Source organism: Centrocercus urophasianus, unplaced genomic scaffold (genome assembly GCF_019232065.1).
Source record: "Centrocercus urophasianus isolate 14NV4802_14NV808 unplaced genomic scaffold, USGS_Curo_1.0 seq_36, whole genome shotgun sequence".
In the NCBI taxonomy this organism is placed as follows: domain Eukaryota; kingdom Metazoa; phylum Chordata; class Aves; order Galliformes; family Phasianidae; genus Centrocercus; species Centrocercus urophasianus.
Genome location: NW_024884933.1, coordinates 3193441 through 3220066, shown reverse-complemented (window position 1 = coordinate 3220066; position 26626 = coordinate 3193441). Strand labels below are relative to the sequence as shown.

The 26626-nt window shown below is 40.9% G+C and overlaps 1 protein-coding gene across 5 annotated transcripts in view; it reads left to right on the top strand.

Annotated features, from left to right (window-relative positions):
• The window catches only part of KIF1B (kinesin family member 1B), an 82874-nt gene that overhangs the window by 43538 nt on the left and 12710 nt on the right, over positions 1-26626 (top strand). For 2 of the 5 annotated variants that reach the window (XM_042831546.1, XM_042831545.1), the window contains 16 exons: positions 7983-8076; positions 8783-8931; positions 9515-9693; positions 10216-10353; positions 11077-11325; positions 16519-16637; positions 18180-18265; positions 18399-18528; positions 18911-19073; positions 19651-19741; positions 20348-20466; positions 21387-21442; positions 22998-23106; positions 24072-24138; positions 24889-24973; positions 25236-25341. In XM_042831546.1, coding sequence (XP_042687480.1) covers positions 7983-8076; positions 8783-8931; positions 9515-9693; positions 10216-10353; positions 11077-11325; positions 16519-16637; positions 18180-18265; positions 18399-18528; positions 18911-19073; positions 19651-19741; positions 20348-20466; positions 21387-21442; positions 22998-23106; positions 24072-24138; positions 24889-24973; positions 25236-25341 — 1940 coding nt within the window. Of the gene's footprint in view, positions 1-166; positions 5174-7982; positions 8077-8782; positions 8932-9514; positions 9694-10215; positions 10354-11076; positions 11326-16518; positions 16638-18179; positions 18266-18398; positions 18529-18910; positions 19074-19650; positions 19742-20347; positions 20467-21386; positions 21443-22997; positions 23107-24071; positions 24139-24888; positions 24974-25235; positions 25342-26626 lie in introns of those variants that run through there. The other 3 variants (XM_042831548.1, XM_042831547.1, XM_042831549.1) reach the window with 2 other exon arrangements.

The following is a 26626-nucleotide window of genomic DNA, read 5'->3' as shown; positions in this document are numbered from 1 at the left end:
GTGTTTGTCCTAACACTCAGTCTTCAGGGACTGCTTTATCACTTGTTCTATTTTGATTTTTTATTTAGTTTTCTTTGCCTGCTACTTCTTGTTTAGCTTTTCCATTTTCTTACAATTTTAATTTTGGTTATTTTGGGGCCACTTCTTGATTTTTGTTTTTCCAAAGGATGCAGACTCTGATAGTGGGGATGATTCGGACAAGAGATCGTGTGAGGAGAGTTGGAGACTGATCACTTCCCTGAGAGAGAAGCTGCCCCCCAGCAAGCTCCAAACCATTGTAAAAAAGTGTGGCCTCCCCAGCAGTGGGAAGAAACGAGAGCCTATTAAAATGTACCAGATCCCCCAACGCCGACGCCTTAGCAAAGACTCCAAATGGGTTACCATCTCAGACTTAAAGATCCAGGCTGTGAAAGAGATATGCTATGAGGTAGCGCTCAATGACTTCAGGCACACTAGACAGGAGATTGAGGCTTTGGCCATTGTTAAAATGAAGGAGCTTTGTGCCATGTATGGGAAAAAAGATCCAAATGAGCGTGAATCATGGCGAGCTGTTGCCCGTGATGTCTGGGATACGGTAGGAGTTGGAGATGAGAAAATTGAAGATGTTATGGCCAACGGTAAAGGAATAACAGATGTGGATGACCTTAAGGTGCACATAGACAAGCTGGAAGATATTTTGCAAGAAGTGAAGAAGCAGAATAACATGAAGGACGAAGAGATAAAAGTTCTTAGAAATAAGATGCTCAAAATGGAGAAGGTATTACCTCTGATAGGGTCTGCAGAGAAAGCTCAGGCAGCCATGGCTAACGCTAAGTCTCCAAACTCTGCTGGCGTAGCGGATGTGGATAAGAAGCCCACAGATGACGTAAGAAGAAGTGACAATGATGAACTTGCTAAAGAGGAGCGTGTTTCTCAGCTAATGGCGGGTGACCCAGCTTTCAGACGCGGGCGATTACGTTGGATGAGGCAAGAACAGATTCGATTTAAAAATCTGCAGCAGCAAGAAATAGCAAAACAGCTCCGTCGACAAAATATGCCTCACCGGTTTATCCCGCCTGAAAATCGCAAGCCCCGGTTTCCTTTCAAAAGCAACCCCAAACATAGGAACTCGTGGAGTCCAGGTACTCATATAATTATCACAGAGGATGAAGTTATCGAGGTTAGAATTCCGAAAGATGACGATAAGAACAAAGATGAAAACAAAGAAAAAGAAAGTAGAGGTGCTTCTAAAGACCCTCAGCAGCTGTGGAATCTTTATGGCCCCCAGAGGAATCAAGATAATATCCAGATTAACAGGCAGCAGCTGAACACGCAGTCACAGCCTAGCAATCAGCAGCAGCCATCGCCTCAGTTGCGCTGGAGAAGCAATTCTCTCAACAACGGCTCTCAAAAAACCCTGCGGCGTCAGACCTCGGGCTCATCAGAATCCCTGTGCAGCGGGCAGCAGAACCCAGACCTGCAGACTTTCCAGCAGAAGCGGCACATCCACCAGCACCGCCAGCCGTACTGCAGCCCCGGCGCTGGAGGCGGCGCGGAAGGCAATGCAGCCAACAGCCACCCCAAACAGACTGAGCGGCCCAACCACTACAACCAGTTTGTGACACCCCCGCGGATGAGGCGCCAGTTCTCGGCACCTAACCTCAAAGCGGGCAGAGAGACCACAGTCTGAGCAGTTGGCCAAGGCTAGTCTTGGGGAGGAGAGAAGCAGGGGCAATGCTGGCTGCTTTTGAAACGGCCAGGATTGGCTTTGCTTCTGTCTTGGGTTTGGCCAGGTCGAACTTGAGTAATTTGGCACGAGGTACCGGCCCTTCAGCCCGTTTGGTTTGCATGTGACTTGGTGCAGTTCTAACAGCATCGATGGGAAGAAAATTCTGAACAATTGTAAGCACATTCTCCATAGACTAGAAGATTTGGAGGGAGGGATGTGGACGGGAGAACTTCTCTGCTAGCACAGTTACCAATTTTTTGTGTGTGTCTTGGAGTATTTTTCTAATGTTGAAAATATTGTCTGGAACTTACAAAGTACTGCCTTCCTCCTGTGTTTTTATGTAGACAATCAAAAGAGGAATTTAGTTTATAGCGTTGAATGTTTCTTGTGCCTTTTTTTTTTTTTTTTTCTTTTTTGAAATAAGGAAACTGACCCTCTGTTTTCAAATCGATCTGGCTCTCCAGTACAGCATTTTCCACTCTTAACTCAAATTGTTAGTAGTTACCTATAAACCAAAAGTTGGCTGACAAGATGTGGCTTTTTGTGTATAGGAGGGAGGAAGAGCTGTTGGGCCACAACGGTCCTGAGCAGGACATGGTTTTGTCCTTCTGCTGAAGTTCAGAATCGTTGGTATGAAATTGCTGTGACAGTTAAACTTGTCTGAATGGAATTTTATGTCAGAATATATATATGATTGAAGCAATAATTTGGAAATGAGATTTTTCTAATTCCCATCGCATCTCTAAGTGGAATAGTTTTTAATTATTACACGGGGTTGTGGAAAGGACCTGGGATTTTTTGGTTCTCTGAATGGTGCAGAAAGAAACCTCATAGAGCTAATTCTTACTTTAGGTTTCCAGTTCTCTTGGGCTATGAGTCTGGGGATACTCTTGAAGTAGTTATTCATAGGAAGATGTATAGATTGCTACTTTGAATTGGCTGGGATGGAGACAGGAGAACAGAACTGTTTCATCCTAATGTGGTACCTCATCTTAGTGCCTTTGGTCTTGGATTTCTACCCTTGTTTCAAGACTTGTTTTAACCAAGGAGAAGGTCACATATAGGAGAGAACAATATTAGTTTTCTTTCTCCCCGCGTTAAAAGTGCAAGTTAGAAATTTGAATATCTATTTTAATCTGAAGCATCTGTAATTGCAAGTGGCTTTCCATAAAACAAATGCTTGCAGATCTCACTTCATTTCAAACAAATTACAGAAAAAGTGCTAATTAAGGAATAACTTCCATAAGATAGGGGTTTCATCCCAGTTTTAATTCTAAACCTCTTTTCTTTCTGAATTTCTGGAAGTGCAAAGTAAAATTGAACGTATTTCTGAGAATCAGTGGGCAAAACATAAGCCAATGTAAAGCTTTGAGAAGAACTTATTTTTACTGTTAAGTTAGAAAAAAAAAAATTTAAAAACCCACCGTGGCTATTATGCCTGATTTGGTGAGATTGATCCACTTTGCAGTGCATTTGTACAGCTGAATGACTTGTGCTGTTTTGCACGAATATCCTTGATTTACTTGAGGTTGCTTGGGTTTTTTTGGTTGAAATAGGAGCCCTACTGGTAATCGTTACTTCTACGTGTTTCAACATAGCTGAAGAAAAGTAGGAAGTCCCTCAAGCTTACTTTCCTTTTTGTTTTTGTTTCTTGTCCTACCCTTTTTTTTTCCCAACTGTGCATGGTGTGGGTGCTGGTTGTAACACATGGCAACCACGCATTGTTTGTGTATTGTTTAATCAAGCGTTAACACTGCAGCCTCTGCACACGTGTTACTGATAGAATACTGCCCTCTGATACAGGAGATCCAGAATCAGTCCTCTGACAGCCCTACCAGAATGATCCCACCATTTGGGATGGGTTTGTTTTCCCAACAGACTTGATTTGTTCACCTGTGGCATTGAAGTTTGCATTTGTCTCATGCTGTATCCTACTTGAACGTAGTAATTAAAACATCGTGTCCAAAATTGCCTTGATTCTTCAAGTAAAACCTTGTAGATGAGCAATACTTCGAGCCTGAGACAAATCTGCAAAATGACATTTTGGGCTGCAAGTACTGTGCTGTTGCCTCTCTGTTGAGAATTTTGTTTTAGCAGTGCGCTGTGCTTTGCCCTTGAGGTGCACGGAGTTCTTTCAACATCCTCAGGAAGGCTTGGGCTCTTTTAAAATGTGGAAAATCCTCTCAGCTCTGTGGGAATACATGATTAGGGGTGCATTAAGTGGTAAGGGAAGAACAAATCAGTATTTTCTTGTCTCATTTGTTTGTTGAGGATTGTGGCTACCTCTGCAAAGTCTCCACATGATTTGAGGTCGACACAAGCGTGTACTGACGTGAGGCTGAAAATCCTGCTATTTGTTGCTTAAATACTGAAGGCTTGTTTTGCCAACTTCTGAGAAGAAATACCTCTAAGTGTCTGGATGGTGATGACAGAAATGAACAGTAGGTTACCATTAATCTGCTGCCTCACTGTTTTAGTGCAGAGCTAGAGCACCAGCCCTGCTTGTGTTCTTGTCTTGTGGTTTGATGACAAAGAAATAGGAGCAGTAGCTGTCAGGAGAGAGTCCAGCCTGCTCAAAGGAAGCAGCTTTCTTCCTGGGTTTTAGAAGGATACTATGCAAGTGAACTTGGGGAAAAAAAATCCTTTGAAATAGTTAGTCACTTTTAGAATTGAGTATTAATTAAAGTGAAGTGCCTCGTCTTAAAAGGGAAACAGTGTGAGAACTCATGGATCTCCTTGTAGCGGTCAGAGATACGCACACTTCTCACTTTTATTTGCCCCAGTAGTGCAGAATGAACACTAATGCAGCTGCTTGCATAGAATACTGTGTGAAAAGGCATTCAGGTTAACAGAAATGTTGCATCCATGATGGGAGTGCTGTTGTAGTAAGTTTGATTGCCATTGCTAAGTGCTGATGTGCTGTCTGCTTTGACAGCTGGCTAATATCCACCTGTGCCATAGTGATCATTTCTTAAATATCCTTAGGACTCACTAGGAACATGTGGATTAGGGGTTGGGTGGGGAAATGCATGCCACTAATGCTCCTCTGATTGACTTTAACATCCTTTCTCACGCTGTGTGAATGCAGGGATCTGTCGAATTAGAGGATGCTATTTTTATCAGTGCGTTCAGCACGGTATCAATATTTCTCTCACTGTTTGTCCTTTATCCCTTATATGTTAAAAGTTTGTCCTTTATACTTTATATGTTGAGATTTGACTTTGACACTATCCTTTGAAACTCTTCAGAAGCTGCCAAATAAGGATTCTATGCTGTGTGCCCATTTGTACTGTAAAGAAAGCAGTGAACTGCCTTTGAATTAAATGGGATTTTCAGATCTGTCCATTGTTTTAAGAAAGAAGCGATTTTTGGATTGTCTTAAGTGCAAGGATCTGCCTCGTGAAAGCAGAACTGGTTTGTATTGTAACAAGTGCTCTTTCAATAAACTATGAAATACTCTTGTAAGTGTCAGACTTGTCTCAGTAAAATGGAAATGAAACTTGCAGGCTTGGCCTGATTTTTATGTCTTGTCTTGGGGTTGGTTTTGTTCCAGCTCAGTTATATTCAAGGTTTCCTTTATTGTTCCTCAATCTGATTCTTGTAAATCCGTCCACCTTGAAGTTTCTGCTGTAAACTTGTGAGGAAAGAGCTTACGAAGATTTGCATCTACTGTTGCAGTTTATACACATGAAGAACAATGGCAGTGCAAGCAGTTACAAGTCATGCTGCTCTTCATGCAGTCCCACTGCAGCATTTTATGTGCTGTTTGTCCAAATCCTGGAAGAAAATGCAGAGCTGGCTATTTGAAATGGGCTTTTTTGTGTACCTCAGTTATGGGAGGGATTTGAATACATCCCAGTACCTCTGCGGACACCTCCTGGGTCCGGAGCATCCCAGCTGATGCAAGGTTCTGATTTAAAAGCTGGTCTGGTCTGATTCTTACGGCTTTGGCCTAGTCTGAGCGCAGGGGATTTTCTGTTGGTACTGACAATAATGTGTGTATAATCACTGATCAAATCTGGAAAACCTGCTCTGGAGAGCTCAGTGTCAGCAGAGCAAACCAGCCCTTTTTACAGCCTGTGCACCTTCTGTAAGCTAACCAACCTGAAATTCACCCTCCTTCTGTTGCTCAGGACCAATTACTTTAAGCACTGCCATTATATCAAGTGCTAGGAGGCAACCAGAGTGCTGTTTTTCTGCTTAGATAAGTGGCACCCATTTCTTACTTACGTGGTAGGAAAATAAACTTCAGTTCTTCTGCTTAGTTCTAAAAGTAATGGGTATTTTGTTAGTGTGGAGATGTTTAAAAAATAATAAAATTTCAAGTATTTAGATGTTTAAATGTACAAATGATGCATTTGCTTGGTTCAGAAGTCTGAAAGTAAAGATGAGAAGCAAGCCTGGTTTTGAATGAATGAATGCGGCAGGTTTGTTTTCTCATTCTGAAAGGAGTGTTTCACAATGGAACTCCTTTTATCTTGCTTGAAATGTGGCATTATCTACATGGATGGTGGGGGGGAAAAAGACCAAAGAGGATGGCTTTGTGTTAACGAACTTTTATGAATACTATGTGTACTTCAGAGCTATGGATACATCTGAAGCAAGTCCACTAAGTGTGGAGTAGCTTTATGGTGAACTGTTGAGAATTTCGGAAGTAACGTCAAAATAAGGACTTCTGTCCATTCAGTGTCTGCTTCTCTTGCTGCTGGGCCACAACTTGTGTGTGTTTGCACACTTGGGAGGGACTGCAGCAGCTATGGGTGCAGAAGGAGGCGCGTGAGAGTAGGGTGTCATACAGAGGCTGTTTGTCTTTAATAGTTTGGTTTCCTCTTCTTGAAGCCATGGGGAGTGTAGGATCTTCACTAATTAAAGTTTGACACTTCCAGCGTGTTCTAAGAGCGCAGCTACTGTTTATTAATGGCACCTCCAGGAAATATCACTGAAAAGAACGCCTTTAAGATCCATCTTCTTTCGGAATACTCCCCAAAGGTTTTGTGATACTTTGTCACAATGTGATCCCACCAAATTTAACAGTATTGAATATTTTTCTTGCTGTGGGAGAACAAAGTAATGAAACTGTTCAAGTGGGAGAGGTCAGCAGAATGGGAGGAGAGCGCAAAGCTTTCCCTCTGTGGCTGTCAGTCTTTAAAACTGCATCACTGCAAGCATTGCATTGGGAAGAGTTTTAGGACTTTGGACTGTGGAAGAGAGGTGGGAATAAGAGATGAGTGAGGGCAAGAATTCTCCTTAATAACTCTGTAATGCTCCTATTGAGTTGTTGGATATTTGCCCCCTTACTCTTGTAGAAAAACCTTAAGGAGTGGATTTACCTTGTAACACATGCCAAAGGGTTAACTTGAAAACTATGAGGCAGGCTCTGGGGTCAGGAGCGTGGTGACTGTCTATTCTAAATATCTTAAAAGAACGGTGAAAAATAAGAACTGATGTGAAAAAAACACAGAGCAGTGGGAGGCACTTGCTTTACCAGCAAACACAAAAATGGTTGTAGTAGCATTTATTTCAAGGCATGAAGATGCTGAACAGGAAACCTCTCTGCCCATATGACTTAGCCCCGAGTGTCCCAAATCCACACATGCATATGGAATTGGGGTATAGAGTTCTGTAAGCCTTGTCCTTCCCTTTGGACGAACTTCCTGGGTCTGTCTGTTGGATAAAGGCATGGAATGCATTTAGAGTTAACGCATTTCTGCCTTAAATAAGCTCAGCCTTTTTCTGAAGTAATATTTCATCTTCTGCTGTATTAAATACAGCACTTACACCTCTGGAAGGGAAGTATAATTGAAAACAAAATGCCATTTTTCTAGAATTTAAAATGAATTTAACTGTATCAAAAAACAGAACAATGGTGCTGATGATCTTTCTGTTTGACAATATGAAGCTGAATAATCCTCTTATTTATTTCCATACTCTTCTTTGTCTGTCTCTCATGTTCCTGCAAGCATGCTCCTGAAAATCCGCATTTTTCAGCCTTTACCAAAAAAACTAATCCTGAACATTTTCTTCTTACAGCTGTTTTGGGTGCAGATATCTGTTGGTTTAAAAAGAACAGCGGCAGTGCCTTGGTTGTGTTGGCCTCTGCCTTCTGTCTCTCTATTTTCCAAGGGCAGATTATACTAAACCAATAGTTGTTAGCCTGTGACAGAGATGTCTTTATGTGTCTGTTCTTTGTCTGTCGTTCCATCTGATGTTTGTGTCTCTTGGCTGTTCTTGCTTTCGTCTGTCCTCCTACACAGTATCTCCTCTCTCCCCACAGGACTATGAGAGTAAGCTGCAGGCCTTGCAGAAGCAGGTGGAGACACGATCCTTGGCAGCTGAAACAACAGAGGAGGAGGAAGAGGAGGAGGAAGGTGAGTTTGGAGCTGAGAACAATTTGGGCACAATCAAGCCTGAACAAACAGTTGCTGTAACATCTCCTGCAAAAGATAGAATGTAAATATTCTCAATATGTAATTATCACAGTATAAAAATGAAAGTATGCATTCATGGAGTGTCCCACATAAATAGTTGATCCATATATTCAAAATCAATCAGTGTATAAACTAGCTTAGTTTAATTATAAACTTTGATTTGGTTATTTTGAGTTTGAAGGAATCCGTCTCTTGGTACTAAAGGAGTTAAAGTATCTTAAATATACCTGTAGCTTTTGTTTCCTTGTTCTGATTTTTGAATTTACTTTTTTTTTTCTTCTTCGTAGGAATTCTTATGTACTGTAACGTCCCTGAATAATTCAGTTTCTGGACGATAGACAGAGCTTTATTAGTTCTGGAATATTTGTTTTCATTCCTGTGTTTTAGCTCTTTTAACTGATTTAAAATAATAGAAATAGGATGTTTTTGTTTTCTCTGTCCTGTATCCTCTTACTTGGTAATTTAACTCTGGTGCCAGTAGTGAGAAAAATTGAATCTAGCCTTTCCTTGCTCAATAATAAAAGTGCAGATTTCTATGTTTTTCTCTCCCAGAAAAGGTATTGAGAATTTGATGGCACAGCCAGCAGCTGTGTTTGGTATTGCATGTGATGGCTTAATGCTCTCTTTCTTGCTTTACTCTTCCTAGTGACCTGGACACGACATGAATATGAGCTCGCACAGTGGGCTTTCAGGAAATGGAAGTTCCATCAGTTCACTTCACTGAGGGATCAGCTCTGGGGCAATGCTGTGTATCTGAAAGAAGCCAATGCGATCAGCGTAGAATTAAAGAAAAAGGTAGAAGCATGCAAAGTGTCTTTTTGAATTTTCTGATTCATTGCTGTTGACTGTGTAGCCCTCCTCTAAATGCGGAGCCTCTTACTGTCTTTAAATTCACGTGTTTTTAAATTACTGGTTTGGGCTTTAAAGGGTTCAGACAATCACAGACCTCACTGATTCAGACTTCTGGTTGAATGAGTATCTTATGCAAATTTGCTGGATATTCTTCTCTTCATTTCCCTTGTGCGGTTCCTGTCCATATCATAAACACATGTGCATGCAGATTTCCCCTGGGGCCTTGGTTTTCCTTTTCAGTTAAAACTTCATGTGGTCAATTATCTCCCTAAGAGAAAGTGAATGCTGCAGGATATGCTAAGTCTGTAGTTTTCCAGACCTCTGCTAGTTTTGCTAAGCCTAAGCTATGTGTATTCAGCTGAAAAATGTTTTGTGCTATTTTAAAACAAACAAACGGAAAAACCACACGAGTTAACAACACTGAGTCTACTCACAGAAGCAGAATTCAAACGTACATTGCGTTGGGGTATGCCTGTCCCCTTTGTGATACTGATACCTGATTTCTCTGAACTGTTTTTTTATTCAGGTACAGTTTCAGTTTGTCCTGCTGACTGACACCCTCTACTCACCACTGCCACCAGAGCTTTTGCCCCCTGAGATGGAGAAGACCCAGGACAACAGGCCATTTCCCCGGACAGTGGTAGCTGTGGAAGTCCAGGATCTGAAGAATGGAGCAACGCATTACTGGTCCTTAGAAAAACTCAAGTATGCAAATGTTACTGCAGAACAAACTTCTTTATTTCCAAAGAGCTTCACTGAAAAATTTCATCCCTTGCTGTTCATTCTCTGTTTTATTTGGCCTTGTGTCATCCCAAATGCCAGCTTTGCAGGCAGTACAGTGTGTTATGAATGCCAGCTTCCTGCGAAAACTGCCTTAAATTACTGAGCAACATTGTATGATACAAGAAAAAAAAGATGCAAAAAACATTCAAAACTAGATGACAAAGAAGCGTAGTTAGAAGTTTGAATTGAATCCAGCATAGATGTGCTCTTCAGAAAGCACCTTGTTTCTTGGTTTGTGGGTGTAGCCTGCAAATATTTTTCCAAATCCCTTCCGTGTCGAGAGTTTCATACAAATCAGTGCTACGCATTGCTCTGTTTTATATTTTTCTTTCCCTATTTGTAATGTGGTATAGGTGAATTTGGTATAGGTGAATTGTTGTTGTTGTTGTTATTTTTCTTCCCCCTCTCTATATTAACTTCTGAATCCTTCTTTCTTCTGTGCAGGCAGCGGTTGGACCTGATGCGTGAGATGTACGACCGAGCTGGGGAAATGGCATCCAGCACACAGGATGAGAGTGAAAGCACAATGACAGGCAGTGACCCCTTTTATGATCGGTTTCACTGGTTCAAGCTGGTTGGAAGGTATGTGATGGTAACGTCAGCTCCTGGTACAGCTCTCCTCAGTGCGTGGATGGGATTAACTCTGAGTGTGGTTGTAAGCTGTAGAGCTGCTTAGTGTCTGTTGTGTGCTGTCTTGCAGGGATCTTTGACAGACTGAAACTATTGTGAAGAGCAGAAACTGTTCTTTTTACGGTTGCCAGTCCTGGTATAATGTTGTAGAACCTGGTTTAACTGAACACTAAGAAAGCTCTAACCTTATTTTTTTAATAAAGTTGCCTAGCTAAGTGCTTTCTAAAGTCACTGGAGGAGTGCACAGAGAATATGAAGAACACTGGAACGGATGGGAAAAGTGGTCCAGCGCCTTACTTACACGTGTGGTTCAAATAATTTAAGTTCTTCTGAAACAAGGATTACCTAATGGCTGCATCTTGGCAATATTTCTATTTACAGAAGTCATGCATGGTGGAAATAAGAATTGTTCTGTTAAAGGGATGTGCTGTCAGTGTCTGTATGTTCACCCATCTTCGTATTCATTTCCTGTTTATTCAAACTCGGTCCAAGGATGCTCTTTTTCCTGGCTCTGTTAGCAATCCCGTTCCTTATGTTTCATTCCATTTGAGATGGTTCGAAGCCTTTGCTTGTTGTTCACCTGGGTTCTGTGCTGATGGCAACAGGCGACTGTTAAATGAAGCATTCTTCTTTCCCCTCACTGTGTTAATCAGTATTCCATTAACTGATATCTAGCTCCCCCATTTTCCATGGCTGCGTGAATGAGCGTCTTGCTGATCGCACGCCCTCCCCCACTTTCTCCACGGCTGACTCTGACATCACTGAACTGGCTGATGAGCAGCAGGATGAGATGGAGGACTTTGATGATGAGGCCTTTGTGGATGATACTGGCTCCGACGCTGGAACAGAGGAGGGATCAGACCTCTTCAATGATGGGCACGACCCGTTTTACGACCGATCCCCTTGGTTCATTTTAGTGGGAAGGTTGGTGAGGTTACTGTGAGAATGGCCAAAAGGGACCAGCTCTTGCTGTAGGGTGCAATGTCTATGCTTTGTGTTGCATAGAATATCTGTGCAGGCAGCCAAAATAGCCATCTGCATAAATTGGAATTCCAAAAGAATGAACATGGTTTAACACCTAAGTTTTAAATTGTACTTTTGGAGGCCATGAGGGCCAAAGTAATAATTGAGAAAATATTTAGGTGTGACAGTGAATATATTTCTAGTTATAGATGAGTGTCACAGCATAGAATGAATGTGGTTTTGCTTCTGTATGGTATTTAAGCCTAGTTTACAGCAGTGCTCAGTTTATCCATTGCAAGATCATGAAGATGATGTTGTACTGTCTGATTTTGTCATATAGAAGAGAATATCGGAATATGGTGGGAACTCTTTAATTCATTACATTTATTTTTGGAAAACTCAGCATCCTCTGTGTGGGAAGAGAAGATAGCATGTGGAGAAGGAAGAGTGGCTCTTTCTGGATGAGGAAGAGTATTCTTGGAGATTGATTCTCAGATTGTGTGACTCAGACTGTGTCGTGTAGCAAAAGGTTATCATCGTTATAAATCACTGGCTGCTGTGTTTATCAGCGTGTTCCCCATATGCTGTGCTTGAATTTCCACAACAAGGTGACCTAATGTATTTTAGACATCTTATTTGTTGGATTTTACTGATCCAGATCTGATTAAGGTGTTACCAGACCTCAATCTGTGCTGTGGACCAGAAATACAGCAAGTTACACTAAAAAAAACCCCTCCTACTTCCTATTATTACTCCACAGATAGTCTTGATCAAATGAGTAGCAACATGTGAGTCATGGCAAGAAACTGGAAGATTGTATTTAGTGACTCTTCTCCCCTTTGTTCTGGTACTGCTCACCCAGCTACATTTTTTCTTATTTGGTCATTGCGTGAGCCAGTCTGCTTGCACAGCAGCAAGGCAGGTGGTCAACACAGCTGTTGTATGGAATATGAGGGGGTGAAGCTGCATGGCAGGTGGAAGGGAGGAACAAAGGAGGAGGAACCAGAGCTTTTTTGTGATTGTAAGAAGGGAAGACCATCCTGGTTAGTAAAGTGGGATCTTTTATACGGTTTCTTCACATGCAGGAAACTCAGCTGCCTTATTTGTAAAAACGAGGGTCTGTTTGTTCTTCTGAAAAGAACAACAACAAAAGAAGGTTTTAGATTAGTTCAGCTGTATTGTGTAACCTCATTCTTTGTCTGTAGTGCATCTATTAACCAATTGCAATTAAAACTTGAAACTCTCTTGATCTTATTGTCAAAACAAAAATTACGGTTGCTAGAGTTGCAAGTAACTACAGCAGGCCTCTTTGATCTCTGTGAATTTGCACCCGTATGTGCAGTGTCTGATAATGTGTTTAATAGAACTTAATATTCAGGTTAATGTCATCCACAGGAGTCGTTTTGGGAAAGCCCAAGGCTTGGTGGTGGCTGTCAGCTGGTTAAAGCACACGTGCACTGTTTGCAAAGGCGAGGCTGCTTTCTGTGACAGTGCTGGCATCCTGGGCGCCTTCTCTTGTGCATGTTCTTTCAGCACAGGACTGTCAGTGCTTGGGAAAAAGTTGGGCTATTCATCTTTATTTCACAGACTTCAGGAAACACAAGCTGAGCAAAGCAGCGTACAGTGAAAGCAGTTGTGCTTGCTGGCAGTTACACAGCTTGCTTCCCATTTCCATGTGTTAAGAAGAATACTGAGCTCTGTCTGCAGACATTCATAAGAAGCTGCAGCAGTTAAGGGAACTGTCCTGAACCATGTAAGCTGCATGTGATAAAGGGCTTTGCTCATGTTGTGGATCGTATTGGGGAGTGAAACTTGGTATTATTTTCGATCAGAGATTTTTTTCCAATTTGTTGGTTAGATCCCTTGTGTTTTCCTGGTGTGCTGATTCTGTCAGCAGGAAGTTATTTAACCCCAATCAGCAGAAACGGTTTTGATTCCTCATTGTATTACAACATAAGGATTCTACTTTTGGACAGTGTATCTTAGAGTATCAGAGGATGTGTCCATCTAGGTAGCTATTCTCTTGAGCACATGATAGCGTTCAATTTATAACAAAACCCACATTCTTGTGCTTTTGATTAACCATGTACTGTTTTACATGTTGTGCAACATGGGACAAAAGGAAGAAAATTTTAAATTTTCTTTCTATCAGCAATAATGAGTTCAGGTCATGAAGGAGAGGATAAGGAGAGGTTGATCATGTAGTTGTCCAACTCCTTGGCCATCGTGGTATTTTTTTTCTTTTGTCTGCCTTGTGATGGCCTTTTATTTGTACTGTAATTAAGGAAGAAAGAAAAGGGGGTAAAAAAAGAGCTGGTCCCTTTAGCCATCTCTTCTGGCATGTTGAGATGTTTTTAAGGTTGATTCCTTTTAGTTGTGTGGCATACCAAACATTTGCTTTTTTTAAGGGAGGTGGGAGAGGATGATGGGACACTTTAAATCTTGACCTGTTCATTTAAAAATATCCGTTGTCATTCTGAGTTGTGTTGGTTTTGTTTGATTTCCAGTTTGTGTTTGTTAAATTTCATTTCTAGTTCTTGTTGTGAGTATGCTGTTTTACCTCACCAATTTTTCTGCTAATCCAACTCCCCCCTTTCAGTCTGCTGGGCTGAGGTGCAGGGGGGGACACGTGTATGTGCTGTCCCCCCAGGTGTGGGGAAGAGGAGAAGGATAACCTTAATATTTCATCCACTCCAACCTGATGCTGACTTAGGACGAAGCAGAAGGAATGGTACCCAAAGGAGCATTGCAGCATAGAATTGCTCTTTCCTCTGCACAGCACACGTATGGTGGTTCTCCATTCTACAGAAGATAGCATCAACTTCATCAAAGAGGAAGCCGAAGACCTTTTTTTGCATTTTGTGCTTTCCTTTCTCTAAGTGAAAATGGTTGAAGTGAGCTGGGTAGCAGGATGGAAAGGCATTAAGGGCGATGAGAAATACTTCTTTCTTTGGCTTTCTGCTGAGGTGGTAAAAGTGCAGTTGTTAGGGAAGCTGAATGCTTGGCAGCTCTACATTGGATAGCAGCTTCAGAACTTGAGTCATATGTTCAAAAATATATTTTTTCATGCAGTTAAAATTTTTACTTTCTAATAGTTTGGCTTTGGAGTGGGAAGGCTTCTGTACGGAGTGTTGCTATTGGTTGTGAAACTGTTGCTTGTGTACGTAGTGGTACAGTATTCCTTTCTGTAGGGAAAAATATCTGCTCTCCCTCCCTTCAAATGTGGTTTTCAAAGTCCTTTTTCCTGATGAGCCCAGAACTGCCTTCCTGACAGCCATCCCTCGTCTGCTTTGAGTGAACAATTCTGGTCTGTTAGTGTGGAGCTGTGCTTTTTTGCATGGTGGGTGCTGCTTTTTCAAATGAGCACTGCCTGAAGTTTCAAAGCTGAAAATAAAAACACTTCCATAGGGGAGAAAAAATAATCTGATTTCGTTACTTTGAAATTTCATATCTCCTCCCTTCCCCTGCTTTTATCAGTGTTTACCTCACTTGGGAGCAGACTGAAAAGGAGTTAGATCCTAAACGTAGTCAAATGTTAAGTTGCAGTTTTTGTCATCGCATCACTTTAATTTGTTTTGTTTTGTTACTTGTAGAGCTTTATTAATCATTCTCTTTTCTGTTGCGTTTTGTCGCCATTTCATTTTCAGTAGCCTTATTTTGATCTCTTTGGTTCACAGCTGACACATTTGATTGCCTTGTCATTCCACGATGATTCATTCTGACATGGGAACCCATGGAGGAGCGCTTACCTTTCCTAGCTTTGGTTCTTAGCTATGTGTCACTGAGCAACTGAATTGGGATGAATTTGGAACCAGTGCAGCTGGTGGCACCAAGCAGAGGCAGTGAACATTCTGAGCTCTCCGTCCTGCTTTGTCACGCAGGACTTTCCCAGTGAATGTTAAACTAGGAAATTTATAAACCTGAGAAATTAATTATGCTTATTAAAGATTAATAAAAAGAAATGCAAGCAGCAAATCCAGCTAAACAAATCACTGAAGTTTCAGTATAATTTAATTTGCATAAATTTATAATAATTCCCTACATAATTGGTTAGCCACTTTTAATTTAGTGACGGGTAAAACTATCGGTTAAACTTCTATCCATCTCAGCCATCTGAACTCTGAAGCTGCCCACTTAGATCACTCTTCCTCTTTTTTTCCCCTTGTTGAGAGCCATCTCTTAGCTGCCTTGCTGGGCTTCTCCACATTTCAAGTTTTGCTCGAGCTGATTGCTCTGAAGTGTGGTATTTTAAGAATTTCTGCAATTCACTGCCGGCCCTTAAAGTGACTTGATAATGTTAGTCTAATTTATAATTAAAATATATACAATAAAACATACTAACTGTACCACAATAGACCCTTCTTGTAGTTACATGTGGCTTTGCACGTTATTGTGCAGAGCAGGATTGTCCTGGCCTGGCCCCAAATGCTGTTATTCGTACCATAAACTGTAATTTCTAAATGGTTGCTATAGAGTAAGTTGTGTTTTTAAAGACAGAAATGTAATATTTGAAGGATATTTATCAGTCTTCTACTATCCATGCACTCACTGAGCCTTCCAGGAAAGCTGGCAGATGAGTTTGCATTTACTGGGGAATTTCTGATTCCTCTGCGTACAATGTTATCTAATGTATGTAGAAAACATTCAGTCAAATTTCAGTTTTAAGGAGTGTTTTTAGCTGTTCACTAAAATATTTGAGGCTGTGTGCACACAGAATATAAATTCCCTTTTGATTTATTTAAAACTATGCTTATAGGCTGGAAAAATTAAATAAAAAATAATCTTTATATGTAGTAGTTCCTTAGACTTCAACCATCTTGTTTAACAGCTCTGTTTACAACCGTAGCCCATCTAAAATTACCTTTAAAAAGCCATCACCTTACATGTTCTCCTTCATATGTTTTGTAACTCACTAATACAAGCCCTCTGTCTCAGGTTTACTGTGTTCTAGAGTGTTCTGTGGCTTTGCTTAGCCTTGACACTGCCGAGGAGCCCTGTGTGGGCAATGCGGATACAAGACCACAGTACAGGTCTGACAGATGGAACAAAGTAAACTGAAGATTTGAATGTCCCATTAGCCAAGCAAATGCTGCAGTCTGGTTTTGCAGACGATGGCCTCATGCTGTTTGTGTCTTCTTTCCTTCTTATTACCAGAGCATTTGTATACCTGAGCAATCTGCTGTACCCCGTGCCTCTGATTCACCGAGTAGCTGTTGTTAGTGAGAAGGGAGAAGTGCGAGGATTTCTGCGAGTAGCAGTGCAAGCTATAGCAGGTGAGGCACTCAGTGAGCTTTACTTTGCAGCTCTTTGGTGCACTGTGTGTGGCTGCAGCTTGAAGAAACATGCAGTCCAACATTCTCTCTTAATCTGAAATAATTTTAGTGTTTCAAAGAACACTTTGTTGTTAAGTTGCTATTGAAACTTTTTCATCAGTGTGATCATGTGGACCAAGCATGGATAAACCTTGAAATAATGATACTGACCAGAGGCTTTGAACATGGTGATGGAATGCAACGCTGCTTTTTAAGTCAGCACAAAATAAAGTAAAGGTTCTTCTTTCTGACACCCAGTGTAAACAGCACACGAGGGTATATGCAAGTCTGATAATTGTGGTGACTCGCAAAAAGTAAAATGTACTCTGTGTTTGTTCCTCTTAAACCACCCTTCTGAGTAATGTGTAGAAGTGTACTCCATCGTTCTCTGGCTGAATAGCATGTAAAGAAGCTCCTGAACAATTTTCAGCCTAATATAAACAAAATTCAGTAGCAGTTTTCCACTTCATTGCCTCACTGAAATATGCAGAGATTCAGAAAGTAGGTGACATGCTGGAGCAGGGTAGATATAGAGTTGTTAACTGCTCCGTATGATTGTGAGCTGCCACTGTGTGCATGCCAGAGCCTTCTAGGAGCCTGCTAACGGTGTTTTTTACCATGAAATCATCCAGTTGAGTTTTACTCTGGTAGTTATCCATGTTTCATCAATGCTGGTAAGACCACAGATGCTTCCCATCATTTGTCTTATTTAGCAGTGGCTACCTGCCAGCATTTCTTTATTTAGGTGTGGTAACCCTGGAAGTTTCTCTCTCCATGGGAATGTGTGATGAAATCTCAGACCTTGAAGATGCGTGAGAATCACTCTTAGCAGGGGCTAAAACAGCATCTGAAATAAAATCTGTGTTAATGTGTACAATGGACTTACTTCTAGTTCAGTTTGGTCTCCATGGCATTGTCATCCAAATAAATGGATGATATAAAGGAATACACTGTGACTGTTAGAAGTTGAGATGTGGGCATATCTTCAAAAAGTGCTGTGGCTTTATTTGGTCTCTGGGTGAAGTTTCAAAGTACATTCTGAATCTTGAATTTCTCCTGTAAGAACGCATTTATTGTAGCTGGCATTTAACCAGGCCTCCTTGTTGGTACTCCGTAAGGAAGGGAGACGTGAAATGGACAGACCGTATGGACAAGAATCATCTTTCAAACTTGTATGATGTGTTTGTGGAGCTTTACAAGTGTGATTGTATTACTTGTGACTAGATAATTTTAGATGGCAGTTTATGTCAATGCAGGTATACCCCCCATGAGGGTAATTGTATTATGTGAAGTTCCACTGTAATACTTAGATGTAAACAAGTAATAAGAATGAGTATTAAGGTCATTTTGCATTCAGAAGTCTCTATAAAGTTTAGGTATATTCACAGTTAAACCTGGTGGCTTGTCTTGATCTCCCACACTGAAGAGTTCTGTTATCAGTTGACTGCTTTTCTCTGCTCTTCCCCCATTATGCTTTTTTCCTTTCTTCTTGATGTGTTTTAGCTGATGAAGAAGCCCCTGATTATGGATCTGGTATTCGACAGTCAGGCACAGCTAAAATTTCATTTGATAATGAATATTTCGATAAGGTAAGTGTTAAAATTGAATTGTCTTTGAGCCCAATAGCTTGTGCTTCTAAGAGAGATATTAATTCGCATAGGAAGAAGAACGTGGGAAAACAGGAAACTGCAGGCATCTGTTAAATGCAACTTAATTTTTCAGAGCGATTTTTCTGCTGTCGCAATGACTCGGTCTGGGCTGTCATTGGAAGAACTGAGAATTGTGGAAGGGCAGGGACAGAATTCAGAGGTGGTCACTCCTCCAGAGGAGATAAACAGAATGAATGAACTAGGTAAGCAAGAGATTTGTAGTATGGTTTTTTTTTTTTTGAGAAACCTGTGGAGAATTTCGGACAATTTCAGTCAGTGCTAAAAAGGGATTTGGGATGTCCTTAAAAAGCATGATTAACTGGGAGGAGTTGTTACTAATGCATTGCGTATGGCAGGTGCCGAGTTCTGTGTTTGAAGAGCTATGCAGAACAATTGTTTCTGTGTACTTTGGGCTTTTTGTTATCATAAAAAGCAATTTGAATGTGTGTTGGGAATACATTGCTGCCTGAACGAATATATTTAAGGAAAAAAAAAAAAAAAAAAAAAAAACAACAAACCAACAATCAAGACACAAAAAATCACCCAAACAAAGGTTTAACACTGTGGGCTGTTTGTTTCTTTCAGACTTGAAGTCATCCACTCTGCTGGATGGAAAAATGACTATGGAAGGGTTCACTGAAGAAATTGGTAATCACTTGAAGCTGGGAAGTGTGTTTACCTTCCGTGTGACAGTGCTGCAGGCCAGTGGCATCCTTCCTGAATATGCAGACATTTTCTGCCAGTTCAAGTAAGAATTTGCTCTTGTTTGCATTAGACAATGGATGGTTTAATAATGAGCACAAATAATAGCAGGCAACAAAGGGTCTGATGGAGAGCTTTTCAAAGCAGTGGTGCAGCAGAGAAAAACACTGTTGGTTATCAGAATTCCTACTATGAACAATGCCTGCCTTGTGTTAGCGTGGTGTCAAGGAGTAAAGTCTTGCAGAAAGGAATTAAGAATCAGCAGGCTCTAGAATTGGCTTCTTTTCAGGTTTTTGTTTGAATTTTTCCTGTTTAATTAGCAATATTCAAATGCCCAGACACAAAACATGTGTGACCCTTGAGTAAATCAATATCTCTCTGGTAAAAGTTATGTTGGATTTAGTTTCTTAGGAAAGAGAATACAATTTTGATGTCATAAAACCAAAACAGGAACGTTGGCCCCAATGTATGAGAATTGTGGTCCCAAAGATTCTAAGCTATACGTGACTGTCATGTAAACCTCTGGCAGACTAAATGCATGAGTTTCCTTTTGCTGTTGGGTTCACAGCACAGCAGTCTCCATTAAGCTGTTTTTTTTGTGTGTGTTTTTCATTTTTATAAAGCTTTTTACACCGTCATGATGAAGCTTTCTCAACAGAACCTCTCAAAAACAACGGTCGAGGGACTCCGCTTGGTTTTTACCATGTTCAGAACGTAAGTAGAAGTTCTAATGAATGGTAAGTGATTGTTATAGCACTGGGGAGTTGTGGGCATCCTTCCTGTTAAGCTCCTGAGAGGTGTGTAGGAAGGAGGGAGAAGGGGAATTGCTAAGAATAGACAATAGGAGGAGTGATCAGATGGATGATGTAATCCCCAGTGGAGAACAAATCACAGAATGATTCCACGTGGAAGATTTAACTCCACTGTTTCGCATCTATTTCCTGCCTTTAAAATCTCTGTTCCCGTTCCAGGATGTTCAATGAAAGCAGTCTAGAATTCAGGAAGTAAAATACGTATGAATAGCAGTTCTCATGATCTCAAATGAACAGAATAAATCTGTTGTCATGAACTGTGGAATTGCTTTGCTGCATGTGGCTTCCTCTCCTGCTGCTTGAAATGCATCACACTGAGGCTTTCAGTTTTTCCTTTACTAGAGATAAGAATTAATCCTTAGAACTAAAAGGAATGCAGCTACTTTTTTTTTTTTTTCTGGGAGCTCCTCTAAACAGTGTGAAGACTGTAGACTACTGAAATTGTAATTCACATTTTTTTAGGCTTCTTTTCTGTTTGCTTCAACTTCTCTCCTTATTTGTTTAACAGATTGCTGTGGAAGTGACAGAATCATTTGTGGAGTACATCAAAACAAAGCCTATTGTTTTTGAAGTCTTTGGACATTACCAGCAGCATCCTCTACATCTGCAAGGACAGGATCTCAATAGGTATTGTTTGCTGTTCTGACATAAAGGCTGATGTGATACAGTTCAGGTTACTTCTGCAGTTGAGGCAGTTTTTCATACTCCTGAAATTATATAGCTGCACCCTCCTGAGTAGGGATCCTGACTAATGTACATGTGCTGGCAGAGGCCTGCTTACCCAGCAGAGTGTATTTTGTTAATGAGTGATGGGATTGTCTCACCATGTCAAACACAGGTTGCTGCTCTGCTGATTCTGCAGCATCCACCCTGCAAACGCTGGCAGTAGCGTATTGCTGGAGGGTTTAGATCCCACTTCTGGGTAAATCCTCATGCTCTGCAAGGTGCAGTATTCCCTCAGAACAAGTGGCCTGATGCATAAAGAGAGGATGAAAGAGGAAGAGAGGCAAAATTAAGGGGAAAACAAAAGGCTTTCAATGTATTCCACGTTTTGGAAGTACTGAGCATTTGAAGGCTTGGATTTGGGGAAAGGACCTCTAACCCCCTTCTTCAGCAGTTTAGGGGAGAGGAGGCTGGTTGGATTACTTGATCTGGTTAGCACTCCTGCTGAAAGCAGCAGCTGTGAAGAGGCAGCATGTGCAAGTTTTAAAAGAAAATGTCAGTAGAGGCTTGTGCCCTTTCCTGGAGGTATTTTGGGAAATGTCTGTTACCCAGTTATATTTTCGGTGCAGGATGATGGTGGGTAGTTGGAGAGTATAAATAAATATTTTTCCTCAATAGCTAGAATTAATTAAGTTGCAGTAGAAAAAGGATTTCAGAGAAGTCAGAGAAGTGTGCTGAGTCCACTTGTTGTGGCTGGTGATATTTTCATAGGATTGTGGGAGTCCTTTTGAAGACATATACTAGTGTGTTTGTGTGTGTCTGCATCTATTTGTATATAACTTTGCTTAGCTGCCTCTAAAAAGTCTGTCTTCATTTCTCTATAGCCCTCCACAGCCTTCTCGAAGATTCTTTCCTCCCCCTATGCCACTCTCAAAGCCAGGTGAGAACAGTTCTCCAATTATGTGCTTCACAAGTTTGTTTGACATGGAAGATGAAGGTTTAGTATACATGTGAGCCAATGAAGGCACCAAGAAAAGAAATGGAGTGAACTCTGCAAAGGGCATCGGATCCATCTTTGTCTATCTTCCTCTTTATATATTCAACCTCTTCTTGCAGTAAATGCACCTTGGGTCATTAAAGGGCAGAATTCCTCTCGTGAGGTGTTAAAAGTATTCCATGAGTTCTGGCTGTGACTCTCCATGTGCTTACTGAGCACTTGCCTGGAAATATTCATTAATCACTGTCTTTCTGCTGCATGACGTTTTTGATCACTGAGCCAGTCTTGTTGAGATTATTCTTGTTTTTCTTTGCTTTATTTTAACAATGCATGCTGAACTCTTCTGGTGGTTTTTTTTCCCCCGTTTCATCCCATACTCTTTCTGCTTACTCTCACCTGCATGTTTCTACCATTGCTGTTTTTGTGTGTTCCATTCCCTTTGCAGACCACGAAAGAAAAATTGAATTAATTAGGTATCTTATGTCTGGCTATGTAAACGTGCATGTGCTGAACACACTATCCGAGCATGCCAACGTGCTTGCATCCTCTGCTGTGGCTGCTTTCCAGGATGGGGCTGACCAGCTGCCACCCTTTCTGTTTCTGCCTGTTCCCAGCTGTCAGAGTGAGCGGGCTCCTAAACGAGATGGTTAGTAGCCAAATGTGATCTATGGTAGAGGTAGAAGTAGTCTTAAAACGTGCTTCAGGAGTCCTTGTTCCTTATTGTTATCTTGAAGTATTCTTGGGTGTAGAACTGCTGTGGCTGCAGATACAGAAAGATGATGCCATGTTTATGCTAGAGAAAATAAGCTCCTGGATGCTAAGTATCACAGATCCTTGTGTGGCCCTGTGTTTGTTCCCCAAAATCTCGCAGACCTCTGTTTTCATATCTTCTGTAAATAATCTTGAAATGTTCTTAATGAGAAAAAGCAGATATAGAGTCATTCTGCTGTGTTCTGTAGAGGCTCCTGTTTTGTTCATCATGTTTTGTTACTACTTGGTGTGTACAGCACTGATCCTTTCTTTCTCTGCATTAAGTCTTATTCAGCTTCTTTATGTGCACGTTTTATCACAGCTGGTACAGGAGACAAGCACTTGACAACATAAAAATGAAGACCACATTTTTAAGTTCTTAATTTACTTTCTTCCGTGAGGAAGGGAAAATGCATTCTATGTTTAAAAATATATATATATATTGCAGATTAAGAGACCAATTCTAAACTCCAAACTGCTAAACAGTAAAGTAGTGGTGGACATCTGAGGAAACTGCTTTTCCGTGAAGCTGCAGAGACTTCTGTTACATACTTCTACCAGTTTTTTTCCTCTGTACACTCCTGTTTTATTGTGATTTTTATTTTTGTTTTTAATCTAAGTTACCTGGATTGATACCAGCGCTTTGAGGAATAGTGCTGTAAACCTTATCATCATGGAACAAAATGTGATCTGAATGTGTGCACAGAATACGTGGTCTTTATAAACCATTCTTTTTTCTTTCTTTAAGTGCCTGCTACAAAGCTAAATACTATGAGCAAAGCCAGCTTGGGCCACAGTGTGAGCAAATACGACCTTCTTGTCTGGTTTGAGATCAGTGAATTGGAGCCAACTGGCGAGTAAGTCAAGCATTAATCATTCTTGTTTTAAGAACAGTGGTTAATAGGAAGTAGATCTTTTACCTTGTTCTGTTCAGACAATGGTCTTTGGATGGAGTTGGAATTAGATGATCTTTGAGGTTCCTTTCAACCCGAGTCATTCTATGACAAGGTGGCTGTTTAGCAGTCATCATCTGAAGGTAGTCTGGTTTATGTTATTCTGGTCTCTGTCTAGTTTGTATCAAAGGGGTATAAATTCTGCTGGTGTTTGTTGTCCTCATTGAAAAGGATTGAAGAGACAGAATTGGCATTCCTTAACACTTGAAGTGTCTCTCCATTTGAAAGCCCAATGGCATCCCCACCAGGGCTGGGGACATTTTTTTTTTTCCTGTGCTTAGGCCATGAATTTAAATTACTTGCAGACTTGGCTAGATGACTTCTGTAGTGTATTTTATGTTCACCTCTGCAAAGCAGAAAGTCTTGCCCTGACAAGTCTTCAGACATGATGTTGAGAAGTGAGTTCTGCAGAGTTTTGCAGAAGATTGGACGTGAGGAAATGGTCTGGTGTTTCTGCAGAGGGGGTTTAGATTGGATGTCGTGGAGAATTCCTTCACACTGAGTGGTGGTTAAGCACTGGTCCTGCTGCCCAGGGCAGTGATGGAGTCCCCATCTCTGGACGTATGTAGGTCACTCTGAAAGTTGTCTCCTACTTTCCTCCTTCCATGGAAACTACAGCAGATAAGAAGAGCACAATAACACTGTTTGACAGAGCAAATTCTTGGTTACAAAACACTGTTTTTCAATATAGTCACCACCATTAGCTGTGCATTTTTATCAGCAGCGAACAAATCCATTGTAAATGTTGGTAGAAGCAGTCTTATTTCTTCAGATATTATACAGAGAGGTAAATGTTGGTGGCAGAATATGGATTAATGTTGCAGTGCTATTATGTTTTTCCTGCATGCTGATTTCTGTGTCTCACACAGGTATATTCCTGCTATTGTGGACCACACTGGATGCCTGCCTTGTCAGGGGACATTCCTGCTTCACCAGGTACTCATGAAGGCTGTAGAGCAGCAAGTTTCATCTCTGCAGGGGATTAGAGTGCTAATGATAGATTTTTGCCTCTCTCATGTCTTTTCCTTTCCTATAAGCTGTCTAATGATAGCTGTAGGGTCAGTCATCTTTCAGTCTGAATTTAGTCTGTAAGCTTTGAGCACTGTGGAGAATGTTTGACCTCTGGTACAGTGCTGTTTCCTGTGATTATCAGCATGCATTCTAATCATGAAAGATGAAAGTCTTTTTAAAACACCAGCTGAGTGCCTCTGGTGTTCTCTAACTTCTGCACCAGGATCACTGAAAGAGTGTGTGGACTCAGATTTCATTGTTTTTTCTTACTGCATGTGGCTGTAAGACAGATCTGTACAATGACCACATCTCAGTGCATCTTAAATGCTTGTAATTAATCACAAATACTACTGCAATAATCCTTAATAATAATTTGTCTTTAGCTGGATTTGAAAGACAGTCCTACTTCAATATTGTTCATAGACTTACTTTGTTTTTCTCTACTTTCAAATTCCCAGTTCACTTTCAGAGGCTTTACTGTTCACTTTGCACTTACTCTCTTACATGGATAGGAACAGCTCTGTAGTTGGGAATAATGGCTGCATTCCAGTTATTTCCTTAATAAAACAAAGAATTTTGATCTGTGTGTTTTTACAGTGTAAGTGCAAAAGAGATGATAGTGTGTGGGGTGGGAATACTTCCCCAGTGTAAACTTTTGGTTTTGAACTCTACCAGGGAATCCAACGCAGAATCACAGTCACCATTATCCATGAGAAAGGCAATGAGTTGCACTGGAAAGATGTACGAGAGCTGGTTGTTGGTAAGTGTGTTCTGCTTTGTTTGTTGTTGTGTGAAGAAGAAAAAGTACTAATGGTAATTTCTCTTCAAGTCTTCCTCTGCTGTCTTAATCAATATTGGATATGAGAGGAGTTGGATTTTGAAAAAGATCTGGAAGAGAAACTTAAATCTTGCAGTTTTCACTTAAAGCTGCTGCTTTAATCACAGTCTGAAATGAAAATTGAAAAAGCAGTTTATTTCTGTGTTTCAAGATTTAATTGATTTCCCCCTTCTCCCCTTATCAGGACGTATAAGAAACAAAGCAGAAGTCGATGAAGCTGCTGTGGATGCTATTTTGTCTTTGAATATTATCTCTGCAAAATACCTGAAGTCATCTCACAGCTCCAATAGGTAAGCATGTAAAGAGACTCTTTTTAGCAGGAATCTAAAATTCTTTTGATGTGAAGTATTAGTAGAATGTTTGAAAAACTGTGAATGGTGCTAAAGGTTAAGTGCAGAATTCCGTGGGCGCAGGGTATGCAGGCAGAGAATGAGTGTTACAGTAGTTTCTAGATAATGCTGGAGTCTGTTCCTCTACATAAAAGATACTCTGATAATGCATTTGGATGACTTTCCACTTGTAAGGACAGTTATGGGAGGAAGGAAAGGCTTAAGAGAGTCTCAGAATACAGGCCAGAACTTGTAAAGTGACATTAAGGCTTGTTGCTAGAATTTTTGTAAGAAGGGCCATTTCAGAGGGATACATTTATGGCTGAATGAATACCTGTGTTAGGTCTGAAACAAGCATATGATGAACTAAGCAAGAGCCATGCTTTTAAAATTAAACTTCATAGTTTATGGATTTATAAAGATGTTTCACAAATCGACTCAAGTTCTGATAAGGTGTATCTGCACTGCAATCATTCGGGCAACAGTAGGGCTCCGCTCTGAGATGCTTTAGGCTGCATGTATCTCCTCATTTGAGTTCATTTCTGTGAAGATCAGCCAGACTCCTTGTTGTTTTGCTCCAGTGTCTGTAATGAGGGGCAGTGAAGCAGAGTGCTGTGTTGCTGGCAAAGTCTGTTCCTGCTCTGACATAACCACGTCACTTGACGGCTCCATGGCTCCACTAAGCTGGTGCAAAGCAGGAATATCTCTGGATATCTGAGCCTTTCTGGAGGGAAAGGGATTGTCTGGGAGCTTGTCTCTGCAGCAGCTGTTGAATTCTGGAGGCAGTGTGCTTCCAGGCACTGAAACAGCCTCTAATTTCCTTTTCCATCAGAGGCTTGGACTTTGAAATATCACTGCAATATTAAAGGTGGGATCAGAAGGCTGCTCCTGCCAACTGAAAGTTTTCCTGCCACCTAGTGTCAATAAACATGTACAGTGATAGTATTTTTAGCAGTTATCTCTTGCCTCCTCGTAGAATAGGATATTTTACTTCTAGTGTATTTGAAATAATGAATCAGGATCTGTGGGATTGAGGATTTCCAGTCTGATACAACTAGGTCTGCAGTGGAGAAGTGCAGTACCTTCTGTACTCTAGCAGTTTGAAGAAACTCTTGTATAGCTCTGTAGTTTCTTATCAGGAAGGCTGCTTTGATGGATGAAGGATGAGGATTGGTGTAATGAGACTGCTGACCATCTCTTAATGAAGCGCCAAAGTTTAACATGGGAGATGAGTGCATGGCAGGGT